Here is a 21,684-nt window from a genome sequence, read left to right on the forward strand (position 1 = left end):
GGCACAGGAGAGCCTCCGGCAGTCTTTGGCAACCTGGCCTCTGGAGGAAGCAGACCCGAGGCCTTTTGAAGATGGCCCTGCCCTGCCCTGATTGTAGGGTTGTCAAGTTGAAGAGATCCTGCTCCTTCTGAGCTGAAGACTCTAAGAATCTCTAAGGAGGGCAGTGGGGCCTAGTGACAATTTTTTCAAGGTCAGAATAAGGCTATATATAGTGCATCATTAGGCTACCGACAGAGAACTGGAGGCTCCACCAGCCTGGTGTGCTCCTGGGGACACAATCAGGGCTATTTTTCTAGCACATCCATGGTCTACACTCAGGTGGACATATGTCACACCGTTAACAGTCGTCTATGCTTTACTGTGAAGCAGCTTAGATTTCACCAGTCTGACTTCCAGGACTCTGTTTTAATGGGAAAGGAGACGGCAAGGGCCCAGGGCACTGGAGGACCAGCCTGTGTGCAGGTGCCAGAGCCAGAGGTCCCAGCTCAGCCAGGGTTGCACAGCACCTGATCTGGCAGGAAGCAGCGAGGCCTGCCTGCCTGAGTGCGTACAGAAAACCAGCCCTGCGATTCTTTGACAATTTGTGACCCTATGACGTTTCACGCAACACTGAAAACAAAATTCCAGTCCACACTTGGAAAGGCAATGTGTAACTACACAGTTTGTGTATGTCAGCTCAACTTCTACTATCTGGGGAATAAAACAATTCAAGTTCAGGGTAATGGAGGCCAAGAGTTCCCGATCTCACTGTCACAACTACCTTAGGTCACTCAGCTCCTGTGAGCTGAAGTGGAGACAAAAAGGGAACTTCAAAACTAGCCAGCTATGGCCAGACCCTCGGCTTCTCCCAAGAGCTAGTGCCAGATGGACCAGGTCAGTCACTGGCTTTTCCTCACTGCACTGTTAAGAGGAAGGGAGGTAGACAGGAAGAAAATAAAACACAACAATGACTTGAAAAATGAAATGCGAGAAAGGAAACAGGAAAATTAAGTTAGGTGATATCTGGAGAGCCCCCTCCCTTTCTTTGAGCTCTTATAATACTTGTTTTCAAAATTAAGTGGGTCAACAAACACGTGCAGGTATAAAGTAAGGACTTACTGATACCAGTTAGTTAAAAATGATGAGCTGATTCTGGAGTTAACAGTCTACTAAATGGACTGACTACTGGTAACTTTATGGAGTCTGAACGGAACTGAAGTTAAATCTAAATTTAAATTTTAGGTGACTGGTGTGTGTGTGTGTGTGTGTGTGTGTGTGTGTGTGTGTGTGTGTGTATTAAGTATTTATTTGGGGGGGGGGGCGGGGAGATGAGGCAGAAGGAGAGGGAGAGAGAATCCCAAGAGAATCTCTGTGCTGACAGTGCAGAGACGTGGGGCTCAATCTCACAAATTGTGAGATCATGACTTGAGCCAAAATCCAGGGTCTGACGCTTAACCGACTGAGCCACCCAGGTGCCCCTGTTGTACATTTTTTAAAACTATTTTATTTTATTTTATCAGTCAGAAAGAAATGTCTACACAAAGCATCTAACTTTAAAAAGATACTTAAAATCCAAGGACTGGTCTCTTGTAGCTTTTATTTTTGATATGTCATTATCTGTGCTTTGGTTTCTGAAATGAGATTTCATGATGTATCTGTAATAACTAATAGAAACTAGACCTTATGTCAAAAAAATATTTAAGGGGCACTTGGGTGGCTCAGTTGGTTACATGTCCGACTTTGGCTCAGGTCATGATGTCACGATTCGTGAGTTTGAGCCCCATGTCGGGCTCTGTGCTGACAGCTCAGAGTTTGGAGCCTGCTTCGGATTCTGTGTCTCCCTCTCTCTCCACCCCTCCCCCACTCACACTCTGTCTCTCTCAAAAATAAATAAAAATTTTTAAAAATAATAAAAATACTTAAAATGACGAAGGACTTAAATTCACACGTTACATTAATTTAACACACATTAAGTTTCCTCCAGTGTCTTTACATAAAATTTTACTCATTCGATGTCTAGTAAGTTCTATGGGCAATGTAACAGCAGCCAGAGATTTAAAAACAGCCTGTGACACAAACTGTTCCTCACTTTCAAGGAGCATGGGGCCCAGCAGAGAAAAAGACAGGAAACGGAGCAATTACAGCACTTAACAGAGCCTCGCACACGGAGCACGCGCAACACGTCCAGAAGAAATGCCGTGTGGTGGGGGCTACAAGGGTAAGCAGAGGGAGCTATGGGAGCCCAGATGAGAGAGCCAGAGGGTGTGAGGGAGCGGAGGGGCAGCTGACCAGACTTTCTCACACCTGCCGACCTCACTCCAGGCTCAGCGTGTACATGTCCTCTGCTTAAACACACAATACGCAGACATTAGCATTTTTTAATTAAAAATATCTAACCATTCTATTTTCTTTGACTGATGTTGTGTATTCAGATGTTTACTCACCTGTCTGTTTTTTCGTTCAGCTAATGCCTGCACAGAGGAAGGTGACATGTGATCCTTCATGTCCTAATGAGGTAAGGAGAAGACCAGAAAACAAACGAATACCCTCAGATTAAACAAAATCATGGTTAATATTTTACATGCTAGCAAAATACACATACATTATTATGAAATTTTTAAAACAAAAAGACAGCATTCTTTAAAGTCTCAAAATTAAAGGAAATAAAATAGTGGGACTGGCATTCCTTTAAAAGGGCATAACGTGGATACTAAATTTAAAGAGGAAGACAGAGGAAGGGAGCTGGGATTTCCTGAGTACCAACCACGGGTCAGAAACACCACCGAACACTTACATTTATCACTGAATTTTCATAACAACTCTATGAAGCTGGTATTATTTCTGCTTTACAGGTGAGGAGTTTGAGATCTACAAGGGCTGAGAAACTCTCTTAAGGTCACACAGTCAGTAAACGGCAATCCTGGGACACAAACTCAAGAACCTGTGCTCAAGGACCGGGATCTTCAAACAGAATACATGTGAAAAATCATGCACTTTAGGATAAAGTATATCTATCATTAAACACCAGAGAATACTTCCTAGTATTCTATCTTATTTTATTTCTGGGTTGGATTCATGTGAAGTATAGACTATTCTAATCCAAGAGTGAATTTCCAGAGCAGTATCAAAAATAATTTTGTAAAGGGATGCTTGGGTGGCTCAGTCAGGTAAGTGTCCGACTTCAGCTCAGGTCATGATCTCACTGCTTGTGGGTTTGGGCCTGGCGTCAGGGTCTGTGCTGACAGCTTAGAGCCTGGAGCCTGCTTTGGATTCTGTGTGTCCCTCTCTCTCTGCCCCTCCCCTGCTCAAGCTCTGTCTCTCTCTCAAAAATAAACATTAAAAAAATAATTTTGCATGGAAAGAAAAATGAATGGACCCATTACTTACTCTGAAGTAAAACACCTGATTAAATATGAGCCATTTTCCTTATCATATTTAACCACAACCCAATATCCTTTAAAATTATTTGAATTGAGTACGATTGCTGTAATACAATTTTTCTTTAAAAAAATAAATGCTGCCAAAATAACTTCATAACTTTCTGTTGGCAAGTAGCTATTTTATAGATGCAAATGTTGAGGTATTAGGCACTCAGAAACTTTTTCCAAGACGCACGACAAGTGAACAGCAGATGAGACAGTGCCACAGTTTTCCTAATTCCTATGGGCAGTCTGAATAATAACCACCTTGCTTCAACTTTCCCAGCACCCATTTTTACGCTCACCAAATGCTCACTAAAGCCTAATACGTGCCCACGTACAGCAGTGAGCAATACAGGCTGGGTCCCTGCCCACATGGAGCCGACACTATGGTGGAGAAAAGGCAAACAGTAATCCCACAGATAAGTCAACAAAGTGGTTGCTGTGTTGGGAAGGAGGGGAATAAACAGGGCTGGAACTGAGTGGGTGATGAATGCCACTCTAGAGGCATAGGATAGGGGTGACAATGGAATCGAGACCTGAAGGGCAAGAATGAGTCAACCACAGAAAGAACTAAAGGCCGGGAAATCTGGGCAAAGGGAACAGCAAATACAAAAGCCTGGAGGTGGGAAACAGCTCAGTGCCTTTGGCTCTTGAGAAAGCAGGCCAGGGTGGTCCAAGGAGCCAGCTGCGTGTTTGGGGCTAGGGGACAGAAGAGAAGGTTGGCCAAACGTGCAGGCCCCTCAGGCTGCTTAGATTTTATTCTGAGGCAGGGGCTGGCAAACTTTGTTTGTAAAGGAGTAAATATTAAATATTCAGCCCATCATACACTGGTGTGTGTGTGTGTGTGTGTGTGTGTGTGTGTGTCTGTGTGTGTGTGTGTGTCTGTGTGTGCACGCGCATGTTTTCTAACTATACTTTAAAAAATGTAGAACTGTTCTTAGATCTCATGGGTCATAGATTGCAGGCCCCTGTGCAAAGGCAAATGAGAAGCATTAAAGTATTTAAAGCATGGCCATGGAGTATTCTGGTTCATGTTTTAGAAGATCACTTTGGGTATTCTGTAGAAAAAAAATGTTATTAATCCAGCAGAGCAAAGGTAAAGAGATCATTTTACTATAACCTGTCACTATGTCCCTCCCAGTGCTGCCCATCTACGGGTGCATCCAAAAGGAGCAAACCCCCTCTGTTGGGGGCCTTCAACAAGAGGATATGTGAGCCCTTGGAAATGACACTGGGTAGGTAGCACATCCGAGGGGTGTTCTGTCTAGGGTCCAGTTGACCCAGAAATTCTCGAATTCTCTACCTATTTCGGTGTTCACAAACCTCAAAAATACAAATTAAAAAAATTTAAAAAATGGCCACCCATAGAAACTGAGAAAAATATACTTAGTTAAAAAAAAAAAAAAAAAGCACTCACCATGAACATACAGATATTGGCTTATTTAAAACAAAGGGAATTCAGTGGTATAAGCCATGTTTCTTAAATGTGTGAGATTTACCTGAGTGAGTCACCTGGGGTGGTGTTAAATGTTCACTGGTGGGATAATATATGCTTTAAAAATGCACTTAATACATTTTATAATAGTTAAAAAAAAAACAGTGAACATTACTTGCATAAAGAAATAATGAAAATATCAACATGTATCCAAACATGTATGGAAAAAATAACTGAAGTTCAATTAAACCTTGAACTTTATCTGTAGAACGTGTTTTTGCTGTTAGAAGTCAGGACAGCGTGGGGCGCCTGGGCGGCTTAGTTGGTTAAGTATCCAACTTCAGCTCGGGTCGTGATCTCACAGTTTGTGAGTTTGAGCCCCCCGTCAGGCTCTGTGCTGACACCTCAGAGCCTGGAGCCTGCTTCCGATTCTGTGTCTCCCTCTCTCTCTGCCCCCTCCCCTGCTCGTGCTCTGTCTCTCAAAAATAAACATTAAAAAAATGAAAAGAAAAAAAAAAGAAGTCAGCACAGTGAACAGGGAAGTAAAGACCGTAAAGGCGCACAAGGAGGCTTCTAGGGGTGCTGGGAATGCTCTGGAATGCTTCCATGGCTGTCACCAGTTTACAAACTCTTCAAGCTGTGTACCTGGGATACATGCACTTTTCTCTATTTTTGTACTTCAATAAAAATGTAAAAAAAACAAAAACAAAAAGAACTGCTGCTCTGGAACAATGGCTGGAAAGTAAACTGGACTAACTGAAAAAACTTGACATTTTGTAACAGGAGCCTTGATATTTGTGTCAAATATTCACGGCCTTGACCTAGCAATTCCACTATTAGGATTTATTTTAAGAAAACAATATAAAAGGGGCGCCTGGCTGGCTCAGTCAGTAGAGCATGCAACTCTTGATCTCAGGGTTGTGAGTTAGAGCCCCATGGTGGGTGTGGGGATTACTTAAAAATAAAATCTTAAAAAAAGAACAGTATAAAACATATACCAGAAAAAAAGCAAAGATGTACACTGCAGTGCTATTTATAATAGGAAAGAAAAATAGAAAAAAGCAGCATGTCCCAAGAAGAGAATAGTAACTTAGAGTAAACTCAGACGAATGTGCCATTTCTTTTAAGAGTCTATTTCAGGGGTGCCTGGGTGGCTCAGTTGGTTGAGTGTCCAGCTTCAGCTCGCGTCATGATCTTATGGTTTGTGAGTTCGAGCCCCATGTTGGGCTCTGTGCTGACAGCTTGCTCAGAGCCTAGAGCCTGCTCGGGATTCTGTCTCCCTTTCTCTCTGCCCCTCCCCCATTCACACTTTGTCTCTGTCTCTCTCAAAAATAAACAAACATTTAAAAAAAAATTTTTTTTTTAAAGAGTCTATTTCAATGTCATATAATGACTAGAGGAAATATGTAAAACTGTTAATAGTGATTATTTCCAGGGAGTGGAATGACAGAATGGAGGGGCATTTTTTACCTTTCTCATCCAGCAAAATTATTTGCATTTTAAAAATAGCAAGTATGAATTGCTTTTAATTTAAAAAATTAAAATACAAAATGCTTATGATGGCTTAACACTATGATCACAATTGTAAAAATACAACTATCATACACTGAGAAGAAAATCAGCATGAGAAAATATAGCAAAGGTTGTGTTCATTATTTGGAGCTTAGATTTCTTTTTTCTATTTTTTCCTCTTATAAACTTTTCTAATTTTCCTTCATGAACATGCATTACTTTAATGAAATACGTATTTAAAAGCTCCAGGTTTTTAAAGTGTCTGCTTACTAAAATATATGTGGAGGGGCCGTTAGCCGTGATGGCGAGTGACTCTTCCAATGGCTGTGCAGCGTGTGTCCTGTGTGGCCACGACAGCAGGTAAAACAGCCAGGCTTTCACTTCTAGTCGCCATTTGTTTCTACGTCCGTTAAAAGTTATCAGCCACCAGCCTCCTTATTAGGATTTGGAATTTTAAGCTAAGTCACTGAACACTGTTAAGCATTCTGTAACAACCTATCAGGCAAAAAGGTAATCAGTCATCTTCTTTCTAACACATGAAGTTTAGAACCAGCAGTCCAGAAGCAGCTAATACCAATACAATTTGGTTCGTCTGTCAAAAAAAACCAAAAAAACAAAAACAAAAAAACCCACGATACAATAAATGTCCTAGTTACTTATGCTCCTGTTCCCATTTCATGGTGTCTTCCAAACTGAGTGAATGGGACACCATACATCCCAGTACTCAGCACTCAGAGGTCACACATCCCAACGTCATCTCTGTCCACATTGTACACCTCCCCCTTTTTGGTTAACCATGTCTATCTTGACTTACAATGAAATGGAAACAATTCTTGGGTTGGAACAAGTTGGATTTTTTTTCGCAAGGGGTACAGTTCTCATCATCTTTGAAAGTTAGAGAGAATGTCTGTGAGGACCATTTAATTGATAAAGGAAACATAGAGCCAGAGAGGCTAAGTCACTTGCCATGATGAAAATTTCTTAAGGTCACAAATGAGCCTAGAACTCAGTTCATTCCCTGTGCCTCTGCCATATACTTCAAAACCTTCTGCTACTAAGTTAAGACAAAGTCACTTCTGGAACATATTTCCACAACACAAAGATTTCACATGCAAGATCTCCGATGTGTAGGTGACCCCACAAATGTAAAAATGATTACTTCAAAAATATCAAAGGCTATTTACACACACAAAAAAATATTTTTGCTCTCTTCAATAAAAACTGCCAGCAAAACTTAGTAAAAACTACATAAACTTCAAAGACACTTGGGAAAACACACAAACAAGACTCTTGAAACCAGGGATGCTTCTTTTTCTTTTTATTTATTTTTTTAACGTTTATTTATTTTTGAGACAGAGAGAGACAGAGCATGAACAGGGGAGGGTCAGAGAGAGGGAGACACAGAATCTGAAACAGGCTCCAGGCTCTGAGCTGTCAGCACAGAGCCCGACGCGGGGCTCGAACTCACAGACTTCATGACCTGAGCCAAAGTCGGACGCTTAACCGACTGAGCCAGCCAGGCGCCCCTAAACCAGGGATGCTTCTAAAAGCAAAGCCAATGGACATGAATTGCAAGGAAAAATGAGGGAAAGATGTAATTCTTCAGACAGAACAACCACACACACAAATGTACAATGTGTTACCAACTCTCCTGCCTAAGAAGGAGAAAGCTGTGGATCAAAATGTACTCCTTTTGAAGCAAAGAAACAAAAACGTACTGATAACAGGTTAACAGAGGACTTTATGTAAGCTTGTGATATACACATCCCAAACCTGAGCTTGGTCGTAGGTTTCTTTTCCCAAATCTCCTAACTCTCTGATCCTACTCTACCTCCTCCAACTAGAACCCGGAGATCTCAGTATATAAATACTGCTTAACTAGAGACTCAGTAGGGTAAGTGTCTCTTACTTAATCTCAGCTCAGGTCATGATCTCATGGTTCATGGGATGGAACCCTGTGTCAGCAAGAAGCCTGGTTGGGATTCTCTCTCTCCCTCTCTCTCTCTGCCCCTCCCTTGCATGCACTCGCTTTCTCTCTCTCTCAAAATAAATAAATAAACATAAAAAAAAAAAACACCTGCAAATACTGCTTAGCCAAATGCAATATTTTTTTAATTAAAAAATTTTTTTTACATTTATTTATTTTTGATAGACAGAGAGACACAGAGCACAAGTTGGGGAGGGGCAGAAAAAAAAGGAGACACAGAATCCGAGGCAGGCTCCACGCTCTGAGCCGTCAGCACAAAGCCTGACATGGGGCTCGAGCTCACAAACCGCGAGATCATGACCCGAGCTGAAGTTAGATGCTTAACCGACGGAGCCACCCAGGCGCCCCCCAAATGCAATAATATTCAATCAACACACGGTGCTTTAAGAAAAAAAATTCAAGTAAGCCTCATTACTATGTCCTTCTCTTCTGAAGGATTTCAATTAGAATTTATTAAAATGAGATCAACAAAAGCTCAATTAGGTACTGTTAACCTATAACTAGCAAACAGTAACAGCTTTCCAAAAAGGAGTCACAATTAAAACAAGAATGACTAAAAACTCTACAATACTCAGTTGGATGATACAGTGGAGTATGATTTAGACCTCAACCCTAGAAGGGCTGCAGCATTATGAAGTGTGGACTTGATTTTAAACAGTTCTATCAAAGAATACACTTTAAAAAGCTTTTCAAAATGAACGTCAGTTTCTACTTCCAGTTATACCAATTAACTTAACTTTCAATATACTTACCTCTGAATTTCAATTTGCAAAACTTACAAGTAGTACTATTTTGCAGAAAGAACAAATATAATGATTAAGGTCAGGGATATATGCTTCACTGCAAGGCACCATTTAAATACTAACATCAGGGGCGCCTGGGTGGCTCAGTCGGTTAAGCGGCCGACTTCGGCTCAGGTCATGATCTCGCGGTCTGTGAGTTCGAGCCCCGCGTCGGGCTCTGTGCTCACAGCTCGGAGCCTGGAGCCTGTTTCGGATTCTGTGTCTCCCTCTCTCTGACCCTCCCCCATTCATGCTCTGTCTCTCTGTCTCAAAAATAAATGTTAAAAAAAAAAAATTAAAAAAAAAATAAATACTAACATCTACAGAAGTGTCTTTCAGAAAATCTATTACAAAAAATAGAAAAGCAAACCGTATGTATCAAATAAGTAATTGGAGATTTACCTTATTGGAATAAACGGCTTCCTGATTAGAACAGTGTTCTGAACCGACTAGAAATTAAGAGTGTCTAATTCAAATGCTCAGTGTATATAGATGGGGCACCCAGGTCCAAAAATATGAGGCCCATTAAAGTATGGCCTTATTTAAAAATAATTTAGATATATGTATATAGAAAGGCAACTAATGAATAAAAGAAGAAACAAGAATAGTTAAAGTTCAGTGATAACCTACCATCTGAAATAATTTCAAAAGGAAATCACATGACATAAAGTTTTTGGCAAACACATACCAAGGTTCCTGCCTAAGATGACTCTTAAAAAGCCATATGTTAGCGCTGGTATGATCCCAAGTCTTTTTATTCAAGGAAGCTGCTTTCTAGTACATATGTTAAAGACAGCTGGTTCTCTTACATCTAGTTATGCTAATCAAACGGCTTAGCCATATAGTTTCAAATACAAACATATCTCAAGGATACAGGATTTGACTTAAATGATATTTTCTCTTAGGTTTTTTTTTAACAATAGATTATTAGCTATGTAATTTGAGACTAAAGATTTGTTCAACTGGGACTAGCTTTTAACACTCTTGATGGATGCTTGCTCTGGACAGCTCCCGAAAGGCTGTCAAGCAGTTGTATATGGAAATGTCAGTAACACGGGTTGCAAAAGTTCCAGAAGCAATTCAGATGGTGGAAGAGGCCGCTATCCAAACCTGGTAAGAGTCACTCTGCACAATGCAAAGTGATTACCAATCCATCAAGGAACCAAATGGTTTCTACAATGGTAATTCTTCCTTTTGTCCAAAAACGCAGTAGAGCAAGAAATAAAGAGGAAACAAGAGAACTGGTTTGGAGGAATGAGAGCTATGGCCAAGTAGGACACCCTTAAAGTAACTTCCCCAGGGCCAGGCATCTACTCTCTCCATTTTGCTCCAAGAAATAAGCCTGACAATACTAGAAACAAATTTCTTTCCTTGAATCACAGAAATTATGATGGAAAGCGGCATTTAATTCATACTAAAAAGTGGTTTCAGAGTCGACCTATTAGTTTACAATTAAGAAAAGCAGTTTGGCTATTTCTTGCACAAATAACACAGTAAGCTCATATTCCTTACCCTGACAACTTGCCGAGTGCTTGTGATGAAGGTTTTTCTTATACTCAATTCAGTCGCATCAAGGTTGAATTTTCTAGGGTTTGCTTCAACTATGCGTGGGTCAAAGAGTCAAGGTAAAGCAATTTCATCATCAAAAGTCTACCAAACGACATCATGTTAAACCACAGAATCTCTCACAGGCAAGCAATAAAATCTGGCTCGATGTCTCTGAACACACAGGCACCTTGACACACATCATTCTCAAACTCTCTTCCCACAGCTATGAGGATCTCCGTGCCTCAAAGTGGAGAAGACCCTCCAGGTTAAGACTGCTGACTGGGTTCACTATAAATCCATGGCTGTCTGACCACAGCTGAGCTGGGCTCTTCCAGAGACCTGCCAGCACTTTGTATCTATTCTTTTCTGACTCCAGATCACCTTTCCCATGACAGCTCTGAAAACCTGTTTCATCTGCTATTCCAAACCATTCCTCTTATGGCAAGAAGCTAACCCTGCTTACGAATCTAGAGATCCAGGCTTCTTCAGTGAAGCTTCCCCTGATCTCCTCACCCCCAGCCTGGTCCTGCTGCCCCATGTCAGACACTCACATGGCTCTCTGTACTTTTCTCTTACAGTTTGCAAATAGACATTTGTGTTATTCTGATTAATGTCTGTTCCCCTGTCCCCAGAGCTCCTCACTACTCCCCACCATAAATTCCATGAGGGCCAGTACACTGTTCTGCTCATCAGTCCCATCCCAGTAACTAACAAAATACATGGCACACTCAGGGATTACTTGCTGAATGAGTGATGAAAACCACATACTTCATTTTATTGTGCTTTGTTTTACTGCACTTAGTAGACACTGTGTTTTTTACCAATTGAAGGTTTGTGGCAACCCAGTGTCAAGCAAGTCTATTGGTACCATTTTTCCAACAGCATTTGTTCCCTTTGTGTCTCTGTGTCACCTTTTGGTAATTCTAGCAATATTTCAAGCTTTTTCACTGTTATATTGGTTATGGTGATCTGTGGTTGTAACTCACTGAAAGCTCAGATGATGACTAGGATTTTTCAGCAATATTTTTATGTTAAAGATTTTATTTTTAAGTAATCTCTACACCCAACATGGGGCTCAAATTTACAATCCCAAGATCAAGAGACACGTGCTTTACCAACTGAGTCAGCCAGGCACCCCAGCAATAAAGTATTTTTAAATTAAAGTATATACACTGTTTTTAGACAACATCCTATTGCACACTTAACAGAGTACAGTCTAGTGTAGACATCACTTCTATGCACAGCGAAACCCCAAAACTTCACTTGACTTGCTTTATTGCGATACTCACTTGATTGTGGTGATCTGGAACCGAACCCACAGTATCTCCTCTTTCTCTCGTAATTTCTGTCTCCCCAATATTGTCTTCTTCCATCTCAAGGGAAGACGGATCTTCCTGTATCTGTGCTTTTGATCCCATCCTCTCACATATTTTGTTCCACTAATTTTAAAGAACATGCTTGTTTTTTAAAAATAATTTAAAAAGAAGACGCCTGGGTGGCTCAGTCGGTTAAGCAACCGACTCTTGACCTCAGCTCAGGTCATGATCTCATGGTTCGTGGGTTTGAGCCCCACATGGGGCTCTGCACTGACAGTGCAGAGCCTGCTTGGGATTTTCTCGTCCTCTCTCTCCCTTGCTTGTGCCCCCCTCCCTTGCTTGTGCACACACTCGCTCTCTCAAAAATCAATAAATAAACTTAAAAAATAGTAATTTAAAAGGCACCCAGGGTCATTATGATTAACAGAAATATATATAAATTATGCAGTCCACACATCAACTGCACATGAACCCATGCTATGGAGTGATTCTGACGAAAGCCGGTTTCCTAGGTCACACTTACTGAAAGAACAAAAGAGAACTGAGAACGTGCAGCTGGCATACCGTCAACGTTTTTGATTGGCTGGAATTTTTCCACCTGAGAAAAGGCCACATAGTTCAGCTTTTACAGTTCTCTGGTTCGTCAGTCAGGTCAGTGCACTTCTTTAACATCAACAGCACGACTTAAATGTAACAGATCTGCTTTTACCAAATGCAACTGGATGGTTTAGAATGCTTCTCCGATGGACACTGGCATTCTAGCATCACCTCCTGAATTGGAAGAAGACAATCCACAAAAGGATCTTCTTTTGATTTCTAATCAACAACGTATAACACTGGCCCTGTATACACCTCTATGTAATAATGACCGCTAACACAGAAGCTCACTGTGCGTCAGGCACCATACTCTACCTGCTACACTTCCAACAATCCTACGAGCTAGGTACTACTATTATCCTAACTTTCTACTGAAGAGGAAACTGAAGCAGAGAACAACGCTCCAAGTCAAACAGATAGTAACTGGTATAGTTAGGGCTTGAACACACAATCTGACTCCAGGGTCTGAGCTTATAACCACTGCACTACACTGTCTCCACACTGCCTGACTTATCATGCACCGTAGAAGAACGTGGCCCCTAAACCTTAGCTCACTAGGCAACTATTTTGAGTGTATCATGGTACAAAGAAGAGCAACATCAATCGACTAGAAAAGGAAATATCTAATCTATGTACTTGAGACATCTGGACAAAAATGTGTTCATTTTTCTGTCCATCCCAGAGGCACAGGCACCATAGAGAAGGATATTGATGGTCTCGTCGAGGTCCTCCAGATCCCACTCTATGCTCCGGAGGTTGTTTCTCAGCTCATTGGTGGTCCAGTCGATTTCTTCCCTTGTTGCTGTGGAGGGGTCCTGGAGGAGCTCTGTCCATCTCTGAAACAAGCCCTGGGCAGTGTTGACTGCTTTCTGTACCTCTCTGTAATCAAGGTGAAGGGAAAGGGCAGAAATCAGAGACAGCACATTCCATGAACAAGTTACTACTGCTTGACTTTAAGTTGACGCCTGTGATCATGTACCATCTTCAGCACCTACCACTCCTAAAAGTATTTTTAGCTCTTTACAGAAGGCTCCTCATGAACAAATATCAAAGTTCGAACCTTTAAAGATACCAGTCCTAGTATTATGTTCTCAGCTGATTTGGGGATCAAACAGCCATTATTTAAGTAGTTATATCAAGTTGATTAGAGAAGGACAAAATGTAATTTTTCTCTCAGTGGACTATACTTAAAAATCCTGTAAGAAGCAATCCTACAAATTAGCTAAAGTGCCATTAACATTCACACATGCTGCCATTTGGTGTGATATTTTATATTCATATGAACAAGTCCTAACACAGCTTCCCTTTTCCTGCATGGAGGAAGAATGAGGGTAAAAAGGGTGGAGGAAGGGTTACTCACACAGCTAGTCTTTTTGAAGGTAAGTATTTAAAAAAAATTTTTTTAATCTTTATTTTTGAGAGAGAGAGAGAGAGAGAGAGAGAGAGAGAGAAAGAGCAAGTGGGGGAGGAGCAGAGAGAGAGGGAGACACAAAATCTGAAGCAGGCTCCAGGCTCTGAGCTGTCAGCACAGAGCCCAATGCGGGGCTTGAACCCACGAACTATGAGATCATGACCTCAGTGGAAGTCGGACGCTTACCCGACTGAGCCACCCAGGCACCCCTGAAGGTAAGTATTTTAATCTGAAGGTAAGTATTTTAATTTAGCCATTCTGATAGGTGTGAGGTGATATCTCATTGTAGTCTTGATTTGCATTTCCCTGACGATGAGTGATGTTGAGCATCTTTTCATGTATTTGTTGGCCATCCCTATGTCTGCTTTGGAGAAATGCCTGCTCATGTCTTCTGCCCATTTTTTAAGTTGGATTATTTGTTTTTTGAGTGTTGAGCTATATCAGTTCTTTATATATTTTGGATACTAACCCTGTATCAGAGATATCATCTGCAAATATCTTCTCCCATTTAGGAGATTGTCTTTTAATCTGAGACATTTTTAAATCCAAAATCTCACTGGACTTCCTAATATTATTACCTTTAAATATATACATGTATACAATATACATATAGCAGGTGAGTGTGTTTCTTGTTTAGAGAGGGAAACCAGGTCATTAAGTGTTATGATCTAGCATGCTTTCAACTTAGATAGAGTCACAAGGTTTTAAAAACTTCCCCCCACCTTCCATGCTCATGGGTTAGAAGAACAAATACTGTTAAAATGTCTATACCACCGAATCTACACATTTAATGCAACCCCTATCAAAATATCAACAGCCTTTTTCACAGAGCTAGAACAATCCTAAAATTTGAATGGGACCGCAAAAGATCCTGCATAGCCAAAGTAATCTTAAAAAAGAAAAAGCAAAGCTGGAAGCCTCGCAATTCCGGACTTCAAGCTGTATTACAAAGCTGTAGTCATCAAGACAGTATGGTACTGGCATAAAAACAGACACACAGATCAGTGGAACAGAACAGAAAACCCAGAAATGCACTCAACTATATGGTCAACTAATCTTTGACAAAGCAGGAAAGAATATCCGATGGAAAAAAGACAGTCTCTTCAATAAATGGTGCTGGGAAAACCAGACAGCAACATGCAAAAGAATGAAACTGGACCACTTTCTTACACCATACACAAAAATAAATTCAAAATGGATGAAAGACCTAAATGTGAGACAGGAAACCCTCAAAATCCTAGAGGAGAACAGAAGCAGCAACGTCTCTGACCTTGGCCGCTGGAGCAACTTCTTACTTGTTCCAGAGGCAAGGGAAAGAAAAGCAAATACGAACTATTGGGACCTCATCAAGATAAAAAGCTTCCACACAGTGAAGGAAACAACAAAACTAAAAAGCAACCTTCAAAATGGGAGAAGACATTTGCAAATGACGTATCTGATAAAGGGTTAGTACCCAAAATCTATAAAGAACTTATCAAATTCAACGTCCAAAAAACAAATAATCCAGTTAAGAAATGGGCAGAAGGGAGGTGCCTGGGTGGCTCAGGTGGTTAAGTGTCCAACTCTTGATTTCAGCTCAGGTCATGATCTCAAGGTATGTGAGATCCAGCCTCACATCAGGCTCTGTGCTGACAGCAGAAGACATGAATAGAAATTTTTCCAAAGAAAACATACAGATGGCTAACAGACACATGAAAAGATGCTCAACATCATGGAAATACAAATCAAAACTACAATGAGATATCACCTCACACCAATCATAATGGCTAAAATTAACAACACAGAAAAAAACAGGTGTAAGTGATGATGCAGAGAAAGGGGAGCCTTCTCATACTGTTGGTGGAAAACAATATGGAAGTTCCTGAAAAAGTTAAAAATAGAACTACCCTACCATCAGCAATGACACTAGTTATTTACCCAAAGGATATAAGAATACTAACTTGAAGCAATACCTGCACCCCAATGTTTATAGCAGCATTATCAACAACAGCCAAATTATGGAAAGAGCCCAAATGTCAATCAACTGATGAATGGGTAACAAAGATGTGGTGGAATAGGGGCACTGGGGTGGCTCAGTCGGTTAAGCGTCTGACTTTGGCTCAGGTTGTGAATTCGTGGTTCATGAGTTCGAGCCCCATGTCGGGCTCTGTGCTGTTGGCTCAGGCCCTGGAGCCTGCTTCAGATTCATGTCTCTCTCTCTCTCTGTTCCTCCCCAGCTTCCACTCTGTCCCTCTCTCTCTCTCTCTCTCTCTCTCTCTCTCTCTCAAAAATAAAGATTAAAAAAAAAAGAAGAGGATATGGTGGAGTAAAAAAGAATGAAATCTTGACATTTGATGTGGATGGAGCTAAAAAGTATTATGCTATGTGAAGTAAGTCAGTCAGAGAGACAAATACCATATGATTTCACTCTTATGTGGAATTTAAGAAACAAAACAAATGAACATGGCGGGAGAAAGAGAGGAAAACCAAGAAACAGACTCTTAAGTGTAGAGAACAAATTGATGGTTGTTACCAGAGGGGAGATGATGGGGTGCAGTTGGAGGAGGTGGGTTGAGTAGGTGATGTTGGAATTAAGGAGGCCACTTGTTGTGATGAGCACCAGGTGTGGTATGCAAGTGTTGAATTACTAAATTCTATACCTGAAACTAATATTATATTGTATGTTAACTGAAATTTACATAAAAACTTGGGAAAATAAATAGATAAATAAATAAATAAATGTGACACATTTTAAAAAAGACCAACCACTTTTGAGGCAGCATTCTATATTGGTGTGGTAAAAATGACACTATATAACTTTTGGGAGGTACAGATAGACCTAGAAAAGAAAAAAACAAACAAAAAATTAGGGTGCCCAGATGGCTCAGTCAGCCGGAGTGTCTGACTCCGGCTCTGGTCATCATCTTGTGGTTGGGGAGTTCGAGCTCCACATCAGGGTCTCTGCTGTCAACATGGAGCCCATTTCGGATCCTCTGTCCACCCTCCCTCAAAAATAAATAAACATTAAAAAAAAAAAGGCAAAACTTTGCCCCCTACCAATGGGCCAACACCCATAATTTATTTTTTTATGTTTATTTATTGAGAGAGAGAAAGAAAGAGAGAGAGGGAGGAAGGGAGGGAGAGGGGCAGAGAGAGAGAATCCTAAGCAGGCTCTGCACTGTCAGCACAGAGTCCAATGTGGGGCTCGAACTCATGAAATGGGAGATCATGACCTGAGCCAAAATCAAGAGTCGGACACTTAACCAACTGAGCCACCCAGGTGCCCCCAATATCTACAATTTAAATGTTGTAATTGAATACTATTGCTTATAAAAGCCAAAAAGGAATCATTTTACTATCATATGGTCTATTGCGTACAAAGATTATAATCTTCATGCACCCAAACTATGAGACCTGTTTTGATCCTTCTATGACTTCTTAACCAATTCTTCTGGGTGCACACTCAGGGTGTTTGCTACCTGTAGCTTTAAGACAGAAACTGCATGCATCCTATTCCCTCTGACATTTCAAGTACCAGAAGACAAAGCACTTACAAAATGAAGAAAGGTGCATAAAAATAATATTTTGGTTTGAGACCACTCATGAGAGCTAGAACGCTGAGTGTTAAACACAGAATACAGCTATTGGGCCAGGCTGAATACACCAATGAGCTATATGGCCAACAGTGAATCTCCTCAGGTAAGTTCAGCACCCAGTTTATGAGTTAGCAGAGTTCTCTCATTGTTCCTCCCCTATCAGCCTTATACTTGCAGTGCTAATGAGAAACTCTAACATAAAATGGGGAAGGACTAACTGACATATAAATCCACTTTTAAATTTTTAGTAAGGTTTCTGGCTGATCTGGTAGAGAAGGAGGTACACACCTTCCCATAATCCGAGGTAATTGGTTTATTTGTAAGTGTTGAGTATCATCTATGATAATAAAAGACAGAGTTTAAAGAGGTATCTATAATGACATCTCATTTTAAAGAATATAAAATTACCACTTCTGTAAAGTAAACATAAATTCCTTTTTGAGAACTAGAAGCCTTAAACCACAGAAGCCTCAGGCCAGGGCATCCCTCATTCTCCATCACCAGAACACAACCATGATGCTTGAATTAAATTATCTTAACTAAACATTCATATACTTTTCTGATCTCAGGGTTTCTTTGCACTCTTCAAAATTACTGAAGACCCCCAAAACTTAAATTGATGTGGGTTATTTATCTACTGCCACTTACCATATTAGAAATCCAAACATGTTTAAAAAAGTATCAAGTAATCAAAACATGACAATGAACTTACTACATGTTAACATAATGTTTTTACAAAAAAATAACATCTTAAAAATCCACACTCTTTCGTATGTTTGCAAATCTCTTTAATATCTGGTTTAACAGAAGACAGCTAGATTCTCCTATCTGCTTCTACATTCAGTCTGTCAACATGTTTTGTTGAAGTATATGAGGAAAGCCCAGCCTCATGCAGATAGACAGATGGAAAAGGGAGGAGTATTTTAACAGTCTTTTTAGATAATTGTGGATATTCCTTTTTGCCACTATACCAAAACTCAACAAAACGGCCGCTTCTTAAAGGTTAGTTGCAATGTGGAACCTGAAACTGTATCAAAGACTTTTTGAACTCTCATGTATTACAATCCATTGCCCTACCTTGTATTTTGAATGGATCTTTCACCCACCCATGTCTAATTTTTTTTTTTAATTTTTTTTAACGTTTATTTATTTTTGAGACAGAAACAGAGCATGAACAGGGGAGGGGCAGAGAGAGAGGGAGACACAGAACCGGAAGCAGGCTCCAGGCTCTGAGCCATCAGCCCAGAGCCCGACGCGGGGCTCGAACTCACGGACTCACAGACCGTGAGATCGTGACCTGAGCTGAAGTCGGACGCTTAACCGACTGAGCCACCCAGGTGCCCCCACCCATGTCTAATTTTATCACATGTACTGGTCATCTGGAAAATACTAGTTTACTGAGTATCACAGGTCTTGAAAATGCTGAGTCTTTCCATTATACACTATCCAAAATCATATAATATCACCACCAACATCATCAGAAAAACTTAATTACTGGGAATATGTAAGGTGATAGTACTTGAGAGAAGTTTTCCAAAATTCTGTTTTTAAACAAAGGCTCTAATTTTATGATCATTGAAAATACTGTCAATTGTTTTCTGTTAAGTGACAGGTTCACTTCATTCATTTCTGAGAAAATATCTCAAGTATTTTTTAATTTTGAAATTTGAGAACATATGCAAGTTCCAATAACAAGTTTGCCAGGCATTCTTTCAAGTAAAAATGGGATCTGTGAAGGGAAAAAACGAGCTATTTCAGCTTGCAACTCAATCACAAATTATTTTTCCTGGAGATAGCCATCTTATTTCATTCACAATATAGCAAAAGTGCTTTGGCACACTCTCATTTTGCCACACAGAATGTCAAAATGTGTACTAAGGGGATGCCTGGGTGGCTTAGTCAGTTAAGCAACTTCAGCTCAGGTCATAATCTCACGGTTCGTGGGTTCGAGACCCGCATCGGGCTCTGTGCTGACAGCTCAGAGCCTGGAGCCTGCTTCAGATTTTGTGTCTCCCTCTCTCTGCTCCTCCCCTGCTCATGTTCTGTCTCTGTCTCTCTCTCAAAAAATAAACATTAAATTTTTTAAAAATGTGTACTAAGACTGGGAGAAAACGTTCATGAATTATATATCTGATCAATGTCTTTTATCTAGAATATAATTTTTAAAAAACTCTCAAAACTTAATAAGAAAACAAACCCAACTAAGAACTGGGAGTATGGTGCCTGAGTGGCTCAGTCGGTTAACTGTCCATCTTTTGGCTCAGGTCATGATCTCACGGTTTGGGGGTTTGGGAGATCGAGCCCCATGTGTCAAGAGCTCTGTTTGGGATTCTCTTTTCCTCTCTCTCTGCTCCTCCTGCACATGCTCTCTCAAAATAAATAAACTTAAAAGACATTTTAAAGAAATGGAGGGAGGGGCGCCTGGGTGGCGCAGTCGGTTAAGCGTCCGACTTCAGCCAGGTCACGATCTCGCGGTCCGTGAGTTCGAGCCCCGCGTCAGGCTCTGGGCTGATGGCTCGGAGCCTGGAGCCTGTTTCCGATTCTGTGTCTCCCTCTCTCTCTGCCCCTCCCCCGTTCATGCTCTGTCTCTCTCTGTCCCAAAATAAATAAAAAACGTTGAAAAAAAAAATTAAAAAAAAAAAAAAAAGAAATGGAGGGAAAGAGGCACCTGGGTGGCTCAGTCAGCTGAGCATCCAACTCTTGATTTCAGGGTCAGGTCATGATCCCAAGCCCCAAGCCAGGTTCCACACTGAACGTGGAGCCTTCTTTAAGATTCTCTCTTTTTCTCCCTCTGCCCCTCTCCCCCAATGGAGCTCATTCTCTCAAAAACACAAACAAACAAACAAACAAACAACAACAAAACCCAGAAAGAAATGGGGGGCGGGGAATGGGCAGGGGCGACTGGCGGGGGCGGGGGGGGCGCCTCAGTCAGTTAAACATCTGACTTCAGTTCAGGTCATGATCTCGCAGCAGGTGAGCGTGAGCCCTGAATCGGGCTCTGTGCTGACAGTGTGGAGCCTGCTTGGGATTCTCTCTCTCTCTCCCTCTCTCTTGCCCCTCCCCACCTTATGCTTTCTCTCTCTCTCAAATAAGTAAAAACTTAAAAGAAAAAACAGCAAAAGGGAAACGGGCAAAAGATGTGAATAGTGCTTTCCCCAAAGATGACATACAGATGACAGCTTAAGAACATAAAACGTCCAATACCATTAGTCATTAGAGACATGCAAATTAAATGCACAGTGAGATACCACTACACATGGCCTAAAACAAACCGAGGATGCCCAAATGCTGACCGGGCAGCAGAGTAGCCAGGATTCTCCTGCATTTCTCAAGGGAATGCAAAATGGCACAGCAACTTTGTAAAATAGTGTGGCTGTGTCTTAAAATTAAACATACGTTTACCATATAACCCAACAATCTCACTTCTAGGTGACATGAAAACTTACGTTCACACAACCACCTGCAAATTCTTAGAGCAGCTTTAGTCGTCACTGCCAAAAATTGAAAACACCCAAGCGACAGCAACTCAGGCAGTAGCACCTGCCCTGACAAAACCTCCGGCCAGCCCAGAGCGCCCAGACCAGTTTGAGTGTGACCCCCCCTGACTCAAGCCTGGGGAAGATGGAGAGTGGAGTGACCTCCAGAATGACCTACAACTCCCTTTCCCTCATTATAACGCTAAAACCTCCCCCAACCCCCCAACGAGGAGGAGCGCAAGCCTCATTTACATAACATACGAAGCTCACACAGGCAGGTTTTCTTATGGTGCAGGCACCTTACACCCACCTCCACATTTGATGACAAGGCTCCCCTTTTTAAATATTCATCCTAACCCTAAGTAAGAGGAACGCATCCATACTTGTTTGGGGAGTCAGTTTTAGAAGTTATTCCCTGTGAACTCCTTCTTTGATGCAAATACTTCCTTTGTGCAACAACTCACCTGCTGTTTTTTTTTTAATTTTTTAATGTTTATTCATTTTTGAGAGAGAGAGAGAGAGAGACAGAGTGCGAGTGGGGGAGGGGCAGAGAGAGGGAGACAGAATCCAAAGCAGGCTCCAGGCTCTGAGCTGTCAGCACAGAGCCCCCACCCACAAACTGTGAGATCATGACCTGAGCCGAA

The 21,684-nt window shown here is 41.2% G+C and overlaps 1 protein-coding gene across 2 annotated transcripts in view; it reads right to left on the reverse strand.

Annotated features, from left to right (window-relative positions):
- STX6 (syntaxin 6) overlaps window positions 1-21,684 on the reverse strand; it is a 51,861-nt gene that overhangs the window by 17,237 nt on the left and 12,940 nt on the right. For both annotated transcript variants that reach the window (XM_019428025.2, XM_019428033.2), the window contains exons 2-4: window positions 13,288-13,457; window positions 10,630-10,724; window positions 2,424-2,486 (exon numbers count right to left, since the gene is read on the reverse strand). In XM_019428025.2, the coding sequence (XP_019283570.1) occupies window positions 2,424-2,486; window positions 10,630-10,724; window positions 13,288-13,457 (328 nt within the window). The remainder of the gene's footprint in view (window positions 1-2,423; window positions 2,487-10,629; window positions 10,725-13,287; window positions 13,458-21,684) is intronic.

The sequence above is a fragment of the Panthera pardus genome, unplaced genomic scaffold, assembly GCF_024362965.1.
Source record: "Panthera pardus isolate Hobbes unplaced genomic scaffold, ASM2436296v1 HiC_scaffold_21, whole genome shotgun sequence".
NCBI lineage: Eukaryota > Metazoa > Chordata > Mammalia > Carnivora > Felidae > Panthera > Panthera pardus.